The sequence below is a fragment of the Manacus vitellinus genome, unplaced genomic scaffold (genome assembly GCF_001715985.3).
Source record: "Manacus vitellinus isolate BGI_N305 unplaced genomic scaffold, ASM171598v3 scaffold_13_pilon, whole genome shotgun sequence".
Classification (NCBI taxonomy): Eukaryota; Metazoa; Chordata; class Aves; order Passeriformes; family Pipridae; genus Manacus; species Manacus vitellinus.
In genome coordinates this window covers 8,138,877-8,154,671 of record NW_021938999.1, presented here as the reverse complement: position 1 = coordinate 8,154,671, position 15,795 = coordinate 8,138,877, and the positions used below count along the sequence as shown (strand labels likewise).

Here is a 15,795-nt window from a genome sequence, read left to right as displayed (position 1 = left end):
GTTGAACGGAATCTTCTAGATTCTGTGGCAATGCTTGCTTTGATTTTAACTCCTTAACCTTTTACACAGTTGAGATAATAACGTGTGGATAGTAAGTTTAGTTAAGAAAAAGATCTAGCATGCAAATTTGTTTCTTATTGTAGGCATGGAGATTACTTGTGAGTTTGGTTTTGTTTACATTTGAGAGCAAGGACCTAAGACTACCTATAACACCATCTAAGATGTGGTCTTACAATGTACTTTTTAATCATATTAATTTATATATTTTCATACTCTTGTAAATGAAGATGTAAATCTTCTCTTCAGCTAAGTGAGCACAGCTTCTCTGACGTAGTCCTTTAGAACCACATATTTTATGATTAGCAATTAAGGTTGCTAATGACTTGTGTAAGAGATCCATAGTAGATGAAACACGACTTTAATTGCTGGTTTAGTATGCTGAGTCGAGGAATCTTCTTCAATAGTCATGAAAAGAAAAACATGAAAGGGAAATGATAGAACCATCAACTTTCCATAAGCTTTCATTTTCAGGATGTTAAGGTATGCTTCTATGAAGTTGTTGTTAGGAATATGAAATTAATTATAAGAATAGCATACTTCTTTTTGTTTTAATAAGATTAATGAGAGATTGATCAGTTGAAATGAATATGTATATTTGAATTGAAGAATATATATATTTGAATCAAAGGATAAAAAAATATATACTTGTTATACTATGTTAGCTGTTAGCAAAAGGAATTAACCTTTAAACTATTTAGATTTTTTTTTAAGTATTCATTTTAAGATGCAACAAGTCTAGCTTGAATTCTGAATAACATTTTTGCTCTGTAGTTAGATTCCTACTGTTCCTAGTTCTGTATGCTGTGGTCTGTTGGTTGAGATTTCATGGTGTATGAGGGAAAGGTCAAAATTAAAATGTATAAGACTGATTGAAATTATTAATAACTCTTTCAAGAAGTTCCAGATGCATAATTTAAGTAATGCACAGTAAAGGAAGGGTTTTTTTGTTTTTATTCATCTAAACTGTCATGGACAGGATGTGAACTTTCCCATTCAAGGTGGGATTTCTTCAGTGACACTGATTTGAGACTGGCCAAGAACATCTGTCTCCTAAATCCTTCAGACTGTGTCCAGTGCAGGCTTCAACAGTCCTGCTACTTGGAAGAGATAAACCAAGATTTCCCCATCTTGTGCTTATCAAAGTTTAGGTTCATCCATAGTCTTCGAAGTTACCAGAACAAGGAGGGCATTGTTGCATCCAGTATCCAAAATGGACTGTTCTGTGTTGTCAACCATATCTGCCTACACTGAATGAGGGGGGACATAGCTTTCCATGCTCAGGAAACAGTGCAGACAGTCAGCTATACCACTGAAGGATCCAGGTCCACTAACGCCTCTTAACCTGTATCTGCAGGAAAAATTTCTTAAGCTGCAGTAGGTGACCTATTCCTGCTATCTCTTTAATATTAGATTTTGAAATCATAGTATTCTTATTTTATTAGATTTTCTTATTATTAGATTTTGAAATCTTAGTATTCTCAATTACAACTGTACCCAACAGGAAAGAAATGTTTTCTCTGACTCCAAGACATAGGTAACTAATAAGATGCACAGTACTCCAGAAGTACAGCTCATTATTTGCAACTCCATGTAGCAGGTTAGGACAGCTGGAGAAGTAAGAAGTGGCAGCAGCACAGGGAATATTGCTGAGCACACTGAAAGAGGAGAAACAGTACTCAAGAAAGAAAAGAGAACTTGTCTCAGAGGTAGAGCCCTATTCATTTGGTGCACTATGGTATCAACAGCGAGGGGCAGAGAGAAGGGATAAGCAGCTCTAAGACAGCTGAACAAGGTCAGCTGGGCTCTTCAGCGTGCCCTGGACCTGTGCCTTGGTGTCACAGCCAGTGTGGTTGTTACTGCTTTGATAGCAGCTTGAAGGGGGAGGATTTGGACTGAGCTTGGCTGAGTCCCAGAGCAGCAGGTATCCTTCGTCCTGAATATCTGGGAAGAGGATGAGAGGATAACACAGCACAGCACATTACCAGCCTGGTCACTGCAGCTCTTACAGGGTGAGCCACACTGTAGCTCTGCACATCTGTCTGTCGGCTTCATAGCGTGGGGGAAGGGAACCAAGATGCACTCTTCACCCTAACCATCCATTTAACTCTTTCCTTTCACACTTAACAATCCCAAATGGAATCGTGAAAAAGAATGTTATAAAGGAAATGGGAAAGGAATTAAAGAATTCCCATATTGAGGATTTCTTTTACCTGCACAGTTACATCTGGTTGCAAAAAAAATTTTGAATCATTTTCCTGCACTGTTCATATTTAGCACAATATTGTGCAATTTCCCATAAAATCATGCATCATATGTGATGGATTTGGTTTGTTTCTCTTTTATATTATCTAAAAAGATAAATATACTTTTTTTTCTGACAATAATTGATTTTCTCTTTAGCTTGTCTCAGTAATTATTCTAAATAAATTTTAGTGGAATTTCAACTCATTAGTTCTTTAAAAAGTAGGTGCTAAGTTCTAGAATTTCAAGCACAACTTTTGAAGGTACAAATAACTGCCGTAAAGGAGCCATTTAATCAAATTACCAGCATAAATTTTGCAGTGTTTTATATGTCTGCGTAATGTGTAAACAGATATAGCTCCTGTTAAAAATATAGTTGTTAGCAATTCCTTATGAAATAATGAAAGATTATATATAAATTTAATTTACCTTTAATTTACTTATATGTAGTTCTAAAGTATAATATTGAAAAGTTTATGCTCATAGAATATAGTAAGATTGCAGGTTCTGCCTATCAGTACAAAATAGGACTGTGGTAGACCAGAAGTACTCAGACTATAATTACATTGCAGATAGCAGCAGGAAGGCTTAACAACTCTCAGAGAAAAATACTGCATTTTAGGACTGCCTTTATTTGTTAAATTAATAGACCGGTTCTCAGTTTTGACATTAAAAACTAACTCTATTAATGTCCTCGGTATGTTCAAGTTTAATTTTAACTTTAATTATTGCCATTTTATATTATCTAGAAATAAAAACACTATTACTGGTTTTTATGATCTGTTAAGTATGTTCTATTAAAAAAAAAACACCTGCAGTGGAACTTTGACCTAATTCACACAGACAAAAAGTCTGAACTGAATTTTCGAAGTAAATATATTACTTTGATTATCACAGAAGATACCCTCATGTTCTACTCATTAGAATAATGTTATGTTTTATTAACTATCAAAGTTATTTGTTCTATAATTGGTTTTGATATTCCTTCCTTCAAGATCCACAGAGTAGAGATGACAATAAATAGCATAACTACAGATAGCCATTGCCAAATAACCAGTATTATTGCCCAATCTTATACTAAAACCTCTATTGATTAAAGGGTTTATAAGCAGACTTCAGACTCTAAGGAGATTTGCTAATGAACCAGATTTCGAAACTCGATAAAATTTTCTTTCTTTGCTTCTGGGTTTGGGGTTTCTAAAGATTGTTTTAATAGACTGAGATTTCACTGAGTTGCAATCTCAATGAGGAGAAAGAGGGTGATAACTTTGTAATAATCATTAAAATGTATTTTGTGAAGTTTTGCTAGCATTCAGTTTTGATTTCGTTTACAAGGAGCAGACCTTGACCTTTTTGATTTTAGAGGAAAATAAGGAATATAGTGATTGATAAGGGCTTTGGAAGTCACCTTTTTGAGCTATGTGGTAGTCTGGTCATATTTTAGATGTGTGTATTGGATCTTGTGGGATAACATTTTTTTCCCTCAAGAATAAATCTGGCTCTGATAAGAGCTATTGCTTAACAGGCAATACTACTCCTAGATCTTCCTGTTGTGGTGTTTAAAACATAGATCTCATACTTTAATTTCTCATATGGCTAAAGGTGCTTTTATACCACAGCACTTCCAGCATGTTTACCACTGTCTTGTCTTGACTACATGGTGAATAGGATAGTTCTAGAATACATGTTAATTGTCAAAGGAAAATTACATTTTGAAAGTACATTTACTTTAAAATTAGATTCTCCGCAACTGCTTCTAAGTGTTTAAAAATACTTTATTGTCTACCTTATAGTTGAGCATGCCATATATAAAATGTTTTAGCATATTTTAATGTGTTTTACAAACACACGTATGTAAAGTATCATGTAAATTCAAGTGCAGTAAAAGTAACAGAAATACAATGAGTGAAATTCTATAAAAGAAGAGGTTTTTGTTTGGTTCAAATGTGCTGAAGAATTATTTAAAAACTGTGCTTTAAATATATAGTGTATAGTTTACATCCAGATCTTTTACCATATTAAAAAGTTAGTTTGATGTATTTTTAATTTATTCATAGTCTGATCCAGCAACTCTGCTACACCAGCCTGCTATATTCTTTAATTCCAAATAAAAAATACATACTTCTACTTATTAGCAAACATACCTTTATTGTTTCTTGAAATGGTCCAAATGAGTAAATATTTAGTGGTTTTTTGTTGTGCTTTTGGACTTCTTTTCTAATTAAGCCCATGTCCTTAAAAATTAAGGGACTGGAAAATTTCCGTGTGGAAGGGAGGTCCACAGTGCAATCTGCTGCTGCAAGCCAGGCGGGCATCAGAGCTCGAGCAGCCTGTTCAGGGTCTTGCCCAGGCGAGTTGTGAAAATCTCAGTGGACAGATTCTAGGTTTCTCTGGCAAGCTACTCAAGCACCCTCACTGCAAAGGATTTCTTCCTTATGACAAGTTAGCTTCAACTTGTTACTCTTGCCTCTTGGCCTCTCTTTCTTCTTTCTAACCCTCACTGTATTGTAGTGGAGAACTGCTCTTAGATCCTACCTTAGCCTTCTCTTCTCCCCACTAAAAAATCCCTCAGTTTTCTCACACTCCTGCTGTAACATCAACTGCAGCCCCCTAACCACGTTAGTGACACCGTGCTTAAAATGTTTTCACTTTTTCTTGTGCTTGATGGGGCGCAGGAGCAAGTGTGCATGGTAGTTTGATCCTCCTCTGCTATGGGTAGTACTTCTTCACCCAACTGTTGCTCCTGAACATGGTGACTTGTAATATTTCAAAGCAGATGTGGTCAGTCAAGACTGAGGCAAGAAGGTAATCAGACTGTTCTCCCATTCTCTACAATGTTCAGGTTTTTACCACTTTGAAAACACTCTCATTTTTCTTTAAGTTTTAACAGGGGTAAAGTAAACATGAATTAAAAGTAGGAGTGGGGTGGTTGTGTTGGTTGGTTTGTTGGTTGGTTTTTTTAATTTAACAAAGTTATTCCATAGATGAGGAATTACCTGCTGCTTGTACATACCTCAGATACCTGTGACTTCCCCGGACAGGAGAAAATCTGCCACTGCTTGACTGCCAAGGAGGGGAGGGAGGTTGGAGATGCCTTTCCAGGGTATGGCATGAGAGGGCAAGCAGGACATACAGACTGAGCTGAAGTTGTGCTGGCAGGCTGGGCTGTGCAGCTGTGCCCTAGTTCAAGAGATTAATACGACTATTCCGCTCAGTAAGAGTCCAAGAAACCAGGGCCCTCCATCCGCCAAATACAAAGGATATAATTTTGAGCATATTTTTTTGTTGATAGAGCCAAAATGTAAACAAACATTGGACTGGGATTTTGGAAACCCTAGCTTTGATATGTACTGGCTGCCCTGATTCCTCAACCAGGTGGCATCACAATATTATTTAAATTAAGGAGAAAATAGAATTCTTTCAGGAATATTTTGCAAATACCACTTTTCAGACTCACTTTTCTTGTTCTGAAATAGACCGGGCAGTTTATCACCAATGAGTTTTTAATGATAAATACTGATTCATATTATGATTCATCATATTTCAGAGTGTCTCATATTTTAATTCTGATGTGGATAAGAAAATTAATTTAAGCACTTGGCATGGATACCTTATTTGCACATGCAATCTAGTAGTTCCTGCTTTATCTGTTGGTGAAAAAGTAAGAATAATAACTAAAAATAAATCAGTAGGCTCCAGTCACCTGTAGTAATCTTTGCTCTTTTTAACTGTAAAATGCTGAATTGAGCAGTTTTAGACAAGCTTGTCATGTGGTCGTGTCAATAATAAGTAGTTGATGTCTGTATGTTTCTTCAAATCTGAAGATTGTTTGTTTGGCGGTTTGTGTTTGTTTGTTTGTGGAAGTTTCCTTGTTTCCAAAAAATGTGCCATACTCAAACAGCCGTAAATGCAGCATGATTGTCTTTAGCAGTTATAGAAAATAAAGTTTTCTTATTTCAAAAAATATCAAATTTTCTTTAGTAAGGTTTTTACCAAGTTTTACTTTATTTTTAACAAGATATAAGTTTTATTTCTATCTGAGCAAGTTTTAAAGCTCTGTAATAGATCACAGGAGAATAAACCTTATCTTTAGACAATCACACAAGTAGTATATTTTTGGCCAGTTACTTCATGTGGATTTATAACACATATTCTCTAGTCAATATCAGTCTTATAGTTTGATCTTTTGCCTTGGTGACAGTAGAAAAATGCCCAGTCAAACAGAAATGCACTTGGACAGTCAATGGATTACTCTGTCATTTATTTATATATTCAATTCTGATGAAAATTCTTAATAATTTGAAATTAATGGTAAAAGTATTAAACTAGTCCTATTTCGGATTTGAGCTGCAGGTGAAATTCATATGATGTGGATATTGAAGCTATGGCCTTTGCACATTCAGTGAAGAGCATAAGGTTAAATGCTTCTGGTTTTCCAGCTGTAAGCCTGAAGCACCTGATTTCTCCTGCTGTTATGTTGTGTCTCCTAGGAGAAAAATCATGTGTTTTATGTGTTTTTCCATGCATCCTTTCCAAACAAACCTTTATAATTGTGAACTTATTATAGAAAACATGGTTTGTTCAGTAAGATAATGTACCTTCGCTGCTTTGGAGAAGTAAATGTAACAAAATTAATATGAGTGACTGTTATTTTAGTTGTTTTTTAGTCATTGAGCAGTCAGATGATTGAAAAATCAACTGCTATGTTGGTTTTAAGAAAATAAACCCTATTTTTGTAATAATTCTTTTATATGCATATCCAGTGTGATTGCCTTACTGTCAAAACTGAATTTATGAACAGAATTCATTCATCTACAAGAATTATCTGTGTTGCACAAATATGTAGCAGCATTTACTGGTTTGAAAAACATGTACAGTTGCCAGAGAAACAATCAGTGTAGTGGACCAAATGTGTAAGCAACATAGGTTCTTGCATTCTAGTCTCATTCTCAAGCATTTCAGCTTTCCTTCCATAGCTGTTGAGTAGCTTAATAGTACCTTCTGTGCAGGCAGGTGAGGGCTGTGTCACCAGTGAGATGATGTTCTACAAAGTACAAGGGCTCAGGTCTGGTAGAAGGCTCAGGGTTCTCCAGCAGCTGGAGGATTGGTTTGGGCCAAATTAATTTGACTAGCCCAAAGGAAAACCAAAGCACTGCTCCAGCAATATGAATCATTTGTAGCAGTTTGCACCAGAAGTCTGACCCAGAGAAATCTTGGGACGGCAAACAGGCAATTTCACAAAGCTCGCTGAATTAATGGCTGTGTTATAGAGCTGCTTGAAAGTTACTTATGTAAAAGGAGAAAAGAACTTTCAGGGAGGTAGGCATTTATCATCCCTCCACTCAACTTTCCTGCTTTGCATGGCTAATTTATTAATTACAGTTATCAGTGTAATTGTCAAATAAGTACATAGAAATAAAAGAAAAAAGAGTGGGATTTTGACAGTTATACAATACTTTATTAAAAATATGTTCTCTCAAGTGTAATATAGACATTCTCATGCTAAGTATTGTATTACTACTTATTATTCATAATTAAATATAGGGTACTGCTCAACTTCTATCCTTTTTCTTTTCACATTACAAGAACCAGTATAGCAAGACCAAACCTCAAAATAATTTTCTCACAAACACAAAAAAATCATTTGATGTTAATATCTGCTCCTCGCTGTTTTCTAAAATCACTGAATCCTTGCTAAGGGCTCCTGCAGCTGTCTTCTATGAAAGCAGGTGCAGAGGAGGGAGAAGAGGGAACAAGGAAAATAAGACTCTTATGAAGAATAATTTCCCTGGGTACTTGTACATGATACTGCAGAATTCTGATTTATAGCAAGATAATGGCTGTAGTTTTAATTGCATTCCTGCTTACTTATTTCTGATCTTTAGAATAAACCTTACCAAACATATTCATGCATAAATATACATATGCATATCCTCACAAATACATATGCATGTATACAAATGTACACAAATTGTCTGGTTTTTCTGCAAAAATAGAGCACACAGAAGATACAAGCATGCTTAACAACTGCATTTACTCCTAAGATTGCCTTATACCTCCCATCATAAAAATCCGCATTTATTTTGTTTTGATTCACCCAAAACTTCCCTTTTGCTGCTTTGCCACAGATTATCAAAACAATTAAGAGCATAAGACAGGAGTTCTCTGGGTGGTCTGTTCTTTGGGAAGTTTAAAACATGGACTTCAAATTTAATCTGGAGTGGCTTTTGCATCACACTTGAGGGTTTGTGACTTTTTGAGTCACCATTTTTTTAAAAAGAACAAACTAACTTCCTGAGTTTGGTCAAATTATGAGCCTTATAAAAATTGTCATTTGCATGAACCCAGGAGAGAATTTGTGGTAGTTGATATTCCAAAGAGGCCTCTCAGGGCTGGCAGGTTTCAGCATATCATGAGTATTTGAAGCTTTGTGCAGCTCTGGATCATGGTGGTTTCTGGTGTATGTTCATCAGAACTGAACATACAGGCACTGTCCCAGTGAGCTCCTTGTTACCTCTATTTTTGGGTTTAGGCTGCTTGGAAGTGAATTTTGCCTAAACCTAATACAAGAGAGAGGAAGAACTGACCCACAGGAAAATATTTTGGGACAAGAAACCAGCAAAGAGTGGGAAACCAGGGCTAAGAATTGAAGTGGGAGTTGACTGCAAGTGACTGAAACAATAATTTATTTCATAATTTTTCATGTATAAATAGAGAAGTATCTTATCTTTGCATCACTGTGAGGAAGTCCCAGACTTAGCAAGCATCCATAATTTTGAAAATATATCCAATTGTATAACTCCATGCCCTGGAGCATAACAATAATTTGGATAGGCAACAACACAGATGGATTATTTTTCTAAAAAAAAAATTATCTAGCAAATAACCATAGTGCGGCTACAATTAATAGCAAGTTTCTGAACTGAAGGGTCAAATAGCAAGTATCTGTAAAAGTTACAAGAAAATCACACTAATGGGATCTCAGGTTTGTTTGGGATGCAGAGGTACTACATGAGTTATTGCTTATAAATAATCATTGTATAAGTAATATATTTCTATTACACTACTTGCTGCTTGAAAAAATATATTAATTTCTTTTTTTTTTTCTCCATCTAGGAGTTATTGATATTTTTACAAAATTTACCCACAGGACGATGGGGAAATGAAGACATCAGTGTACTCCTAGCAGAGGCCTACAGACTGAAGTTTGCTTTTGCAGATGCCCCCAATCATTACAAGAAATGACTATAAAGAGAGAGAAATCATTAAATCCATCATGTTCTGCAATATTAAGGCATCTGTTGTTCTGGTTGTGCTTTCAGCTCATTGCTCTTTCGTTTGAAGTAAGATGACCATTAAAATTCTGTTAGAATTTGCAGAATGAGAACAGAATACCAAAGAAATGGACAAAGCAGGATATCAAGCACTGAATAAACTTAAAAGTGAATTTTTTTGCTCAGAAAATAAGTTCAGAAGTCTTATCACGTAATTTTCTTCTTTTTCTCCCTTCTCTAAATAGGAGAATTGCAGTCTGTGTATCTAATTTATGTTTAGTTTGAGTAGAACAAAAGAACTTTTTGTGATCATAAAGACCATAAGAGACAGCAAGGCCTGTGTTTTGAGGTCTACTATAACTCAGAAGACAGTGATATTAGCACATCTCTGTTGGTTTTCAATGGAATTAGGTTATAATACTTCAATAATATAAGAATATAGAAGCATGCAATGGAAATTGGTGAATATTTCTCAGTCTTGAAGGATGCTGTAGAAGCTTTTTAGCCATACAAAGGAGTTACTTAAAGCTGAAGACTCATCTATTACAATAAAATAAATCCCTCTCAATATGTTTTGGAGTGTTATAAAATACTGAATTAAATAGAAGGCATGGTCTTGTCAAAGTAATTAACGTTTTTCTTTCAATGCCTTTCAATTTTTCAGCGTGAAAGTTCACTTTTAAGAAATGTATTAAGAAGCTTGGTTTACAAAGCAAGACGTATTTTTATCTCAGTTGTTGCCTTATTCTCCATTTCTAGCACGTTAGAAAAGGAAAATTATTATATCTTTCCAAAGCTTATTTGTTAAATAATTTAATACCTTTTTTCCCTGAATATTTGGAGGAAGTGAGAAGCTAGTTCCCAATAACATTAACAGTAACTATATACTCAGATCATTAGCAGAACAAAAATCCTCTATGAATTTATAGATTAAAATTAATGTTTCTTCATATAACCATGGAATACTGAATAATTTCTTAGAACTTACATAATTTAAGTGCACTATTTTTTTTTTCAAGAAGTATTTATGATAAGAATTCTGACTTTGCTCTGTTGGATGTAAATAACTCATATTAATTTGTGCCTACCATACACTTATAGGTTATTAAGGGTGAGAGGTGCAATAAGCAATATACTAGAAGTTCAGACTTACTATTCAGTTTGGTTCTTGAGTTGCACAGCGTTGCACAAAAATGTAGTGCACTTTTAAGTTTGGGAAATAAAAAACCTTCAAGAGATTTTGTCTTATGACTTGTTATTGGAAGATTATTTTCAACTTCTTAAAAATATGTAGATACCTATTTTGAAGAAAGCTTTCTAAATGTGTTAGTTACATTACTTGCTTTAGGGGCCTTAGTTCTTGACACTGACTTTATAATAATTAGGTGTCTCAAGGTAAATAAAGTAAAATACATTTTTACCAACATGCGATTATGAGACCTATATTTTAAAAATATACAAAGGTTTTGGTAGAAGAGAAAAAAATGAATTATTTCAGAAGTAGACATGCTTGGTCACTAGGATGCATTTCTTTTCTACTGGTGTCAGCTGGTGGTTTCAGTTGCAGTAGATGCAAGGTCGGGCCTCCTGGATGGCTGCATTTGTACCTGGAGTGTGTAGTGGATCTGTGCTTCTTGAGTGTCTGTATACTGTTTTCTGTAACTTCAGTTCATGGTCTAATGTATCAAAATTTATGTTTACAAAGAATGTCATATTGTGCCTAACAGTATCTACCAATAACAAAATAAAAGAAACATGAAATTTATGACCATTTGCTTTAAACTTAGTCTCTACAATGATTTGTTAATATAAATGCCTATTATTGTAATGAGAGAAGACACACAGCACTAAATGTTGTAAGGGTTTTCTATAATTAACTTTTTTCTATTAAGGCATTATTTAGGTAGTTACTTGTAACATGGAAAGTTGACCCAAAGTTGTCTGCTGTGTCAGATGCTCCTGCATAACATTTTTGGGACTGGATATATAAAATTTCCTTCACTGGGTCCACGTAAGTTGTCTGCCATGTCTTCCAAATTCAACAGGTACCTCTTACTTCCCTTGGAAGAAAGTATTACCATTAGAGGTCACATTTACTGTTGTGTCTGTGTCAGAAGTTGAATATTGTACTTGAGCACATTGCTTTTTAAGGATAGTGGGAAGTTTCCTAATATAATAGCAATGTTTATTTATGTAGATATAGACTTTTCTGGAAAATAAGATATATAAATAACATTTATATATCTATACAGATGGAGTAGCTTTCAGTAAATAGAAGGCCAACATTTATGTAAAATCTCAAATTTTTATTAAAAACCCACGACTTACACTTAACAGTTCTACATCTCAGGAAAAATATCATTCCAAACAAAGTACTGCATAGAAAAGGAAAAAACATTATCATTATTACATCCAAGGTACTTCCTTTTTTCAAAATTCAAGATTCTGAATATTATAAAATTCCTTTGTAATATGTATTTTCTTATGAAGGAGGCATCTTGACACATCATTAGTGAAACCAGGCAGTAATCTCCTAGAACTCATGTGAAATATTGAAATTGCAGTGTCTAAAATGCGTGTTAAATAATTTCTGTAATAAAAATTTAAACTAGAATGTACAATATAAAAAAAATTTATGACTACAGAATTTGAAAAATGTAAATAATAAATTAGTTAACTGTGTAAATACAGTACATGGAGTAGAATAGAAATGTAAGTTGAAATCTTATGTAACTCTGTAATATGTTTTAAGAAATTAGTTGCATTATTTTTTGGTGCAGTTCCTTATGGAAAGGCCTGTTAATTTGTTTTTAACTTCAGAACTACAGAATAGAAGTATCTGAAGTTCCATTGTATGCTTCTGACAAATATTACCACTGAGGCACTGGTTAAAACTGTAAAGCTGATGAAAGATGAGGAAATAAACGCATATTTATGAAATGCTATATAGAGTGGAAAGCTTTTGTTTATTGTTTTCATCAAGCACATTGCATACTACATCAAAACATGGGTTTGGTGTGTTTCTGTTTTACAGTCTTAAAAGCCTTTGTAACAAAAGCAAATGCATTAACAGAACCTGGGTTCTCAGCTACAGTTCTGCAACTCTGTTCCCAGAGTAGGTTTTGCAACTCGGTAATACAAGCAAATTCCAAGGGTGTGTCTCTGCATATACCGTGTCCATACAGGTGCTGAGCATTTTCTGCAAAAAGCAGATGAATTTGATACCATAGCAGAATTAAACTGAAGAGAAGGTGGAGCAAATCAGGGCAAAGTAAATAGAGGTGGTACAGAATTGTTTATAGCTCTGAGATGCAGGAGAAGAGGAAACTTCAGCTCATAGGGGGGAAACAGTAACAGGTAGTGAGTGATAGCGTCAGTAAGATCTAGAAACTTAAGTAGCTTAACAGTCAGGGAGAGACATTCTGTGTAGGAAGCTGAGATTCCTTATATCAAGGAAACTAGTGGGAGACTTCCAATAATCCAGTGTGTCTGGTGAGAAAATATAAAAGGAAGGCAAAAATAATAACTTCTCTCTTTAAAAGTCCACACAGTATTCGGGGGAAAAGAGAGACAGGGATGCAACAGCCAATCTTTGTGTTATGTGCTTGAGTGACGATGAATTGTAATCATGCTGGTTTCTCACCTTGAATGAAATTTGTGTTTCTTCATCTGAAATAATCTTCTGAAGATCCTGAATAAAATCAGCAATGGGAGATCTTTCAAATTATTTTTTTCAAAAGCAGAAGAGATCAAGAAGGTGGAGTAAAGGCCCAAGATCTGACAAGGTATGTGCTGGCAGACAAAGCTGAAAGCTATTTGTTGATTTTCTTGTGCAAAAGCAGTCCTGGATAACTGATATCCTGGGCAGATGGAGGACTTTCCATGGATATAAATGTGAAGTACAACAGAAAGGACTTTCCAGAAATCTGATCTGCTCTTCAGGTCACTTCCTCCTTGAAAACAGAGTGGAGAGGAAGGTAAGTGCTCTGTAGCACATTAAATTCTTTGGAGATGGGAAGACGAGGTGAGGTGGAAAAGCTCCCAGTCCAGCGATCACTCAGGCAAGCTGCTGTGCCGTGGGAAAGAACTGCAGCTCAAGTGCTTCTTATCACTGTATGATGGAGAGTGAAGTTCCTGAGCAATTTAATTCCAGATCATTTGCATTTTTATAAGTTAAAGCAAAAATCTTGCATCCCATCTAATTCTTAAACTTATTGTAGCTGAGGCAGCACTGGAAAAAATAGTTAAATTGCAATGGCACCGTATCAGAGAGCCTTTTAGCACTTCAAAGTCTTCTGTATGTAGCCCACATTAGAGTGAATACATGTGCCAGAAATGAGATGCTGGGAGAGATGTGATGCTACAGAAAGCCTCTCAGAGACAGGTGCTCTGAAACTTGGGCTTTTTTTGGACAAAAGAATTTCCTACAAGCTTCCAGAGGAGAATTAATGTGCACAGTGAGTAAAGCATAGTTGTTTGAATTTGTCTTCTGTGTTGGTGCTTGTGATCAAGCTTCCACATCAGAGAAAATTAAAGTTTGAAATTGAAACCAGTATGTACAGAGATGCTTGAAAACCATGCTCAAGGCAGAAGCGTAAAAGTCTGAACTACAGTACAGATATTAATTTTGTTCCTAATACAGAATCATCCAGAAATGTAAGTCAGAAATGGCCAAAATTTCTAACAGAAGTGTACTGCAATGTCTGTTAGTCTGCCTTTGTTATCAGACTAATCAAGATTTAGTATACGTAGTTCTCTGATTTTCATGTTAATGTATCCTTCTCAACTGAGATTTCACTTCTGTGAGATCTGGATTTGGGGATCCAAACCACTTTATTCCAGAAATTTCTTATCCAATCATCACTTACATGGGCCTACGCAGAGAACCTCCTCATGGAAAGAAGAACATTCTGAATTTTAGAGTGATAGAAAAATAAAACCCAAAATCAAAACCAAACAGGGAGAATAGAGGAGTTTTATTCCCATTACTTTCTGATTTCCAGAAAGGAGAAAATGCACCTCTTGGGGTATTTGGACAACTTCATCCTCAAACTCAGGATGCAGTCTTTCACACAGAGCTTTTTTTGAAATTCAGCTTATGTATTTTCATATATTTCCATCTTCCTCCAGAAAGATCTGAGATTTCCAGTGAAGAGTTCCTTCTACCAGCCCATTTGATCAATTCTGTTCACTCTTCCAGCAGCAGCAGAAATACAAAATACGCAGCTGTCATGACAGCTCACAGGAAGTAACGAGATACCCAGGCTTATCAATAGTTAGGTGGCTATCTTACTCACAAGATGTCATTCAAACAGCCAAGGCAGCTCAACAGACTTGGTAGTTTTTCGTGGCTTTTGGTCTAAAAATAGATCTGTAACTCCAGCTCAAAGCCATGCTTGTAGAAGCACTTTTAGACTGTAGTTAACAATAAGCTGGAGAAAGAAATTTAGTCCTATACCAACTTGATGAAGTAAAACTTTTTCCTAAGACATCAAGTATTTCCTGCAACCCTATAGAATAAGTTGCCTCATGAAAACAAATAATTCAGCTTTTGCATGCAGAAATGAATAAACTTGGCATATCAGTAAAGAAAAGTTTTCATTGCTATGGTTTTTTTCCAGATATTTTACCATTATTGCATCAGTGGAAAATGTCATATAAGTTTGAAAAAGAAGTACTTTTCTCTCCATCACTGTGATCAAATACAGGACATCAAATACACACACAGATTCAGGTGAAGCAGCCACTACATTCTCAGTACAGTGGCTACTCATGAAACTTTATGTAAGTATTTTGATGGTAAGGGCCAGTCTTACCTTGCTATATGTGCACGGTCGTGCTCTGGGTTGTAGTAGTTATTGCAAATAATTCAAATTATGCTTACTAATATTGTTTCTATAAGACACAAAAGAATAATAAGAAAAAATCCCATCTTTCTTCATCTAAGGGTAGCTGTTTGGTTTAGGAAACTTGTATTCATTGTGGAAATGCTCTGAAAATAATATATTTTGTATATAATATTATTCAATTTTCATATCAATTTAAGTTAAAAGCACTAGTAGCCAGCAAAGGACACCCAAATCCAATAAGTATTCCCCATGAAAGGTAGTAAACACAAAATATTGGTCCTGACAGGGATGACATAAGGCTTAGTGTTGGTTAAGTAGTCACTTAGTTATATTTGTGTAAGTAATTATCTCCCCAGTCTTACAGTATGTCA

The 15,795-nt window shown here is 35.1% G+C and overlaps 1 protein-coding gene across 1 annotated transcript in view; it reads left to right on the top strand.

Moving 5' to 3' along the window:
- TBC1D22A (TBC1 domain family member 22A) overlaps positions 1–12,520 on the top strand; it is a 155,391-nt gene extending 142,871 nt beyond the window's left edge. Inside the window, exon 13 of the mRNA XM_018068010.1 lies at positions 9,418–12,520. Coding sequence (XP_017923499.1) covers positions 9,418–9,546 — 129 coding nt within the window. The 3' untranslated portion in view covers positions 9,547–12,520. The remainder of the gene's footprint in view (positions 1–9,417) is intronic.
- Positions 12,521–15,795: the final 3,275 nt, after the last annotated feature.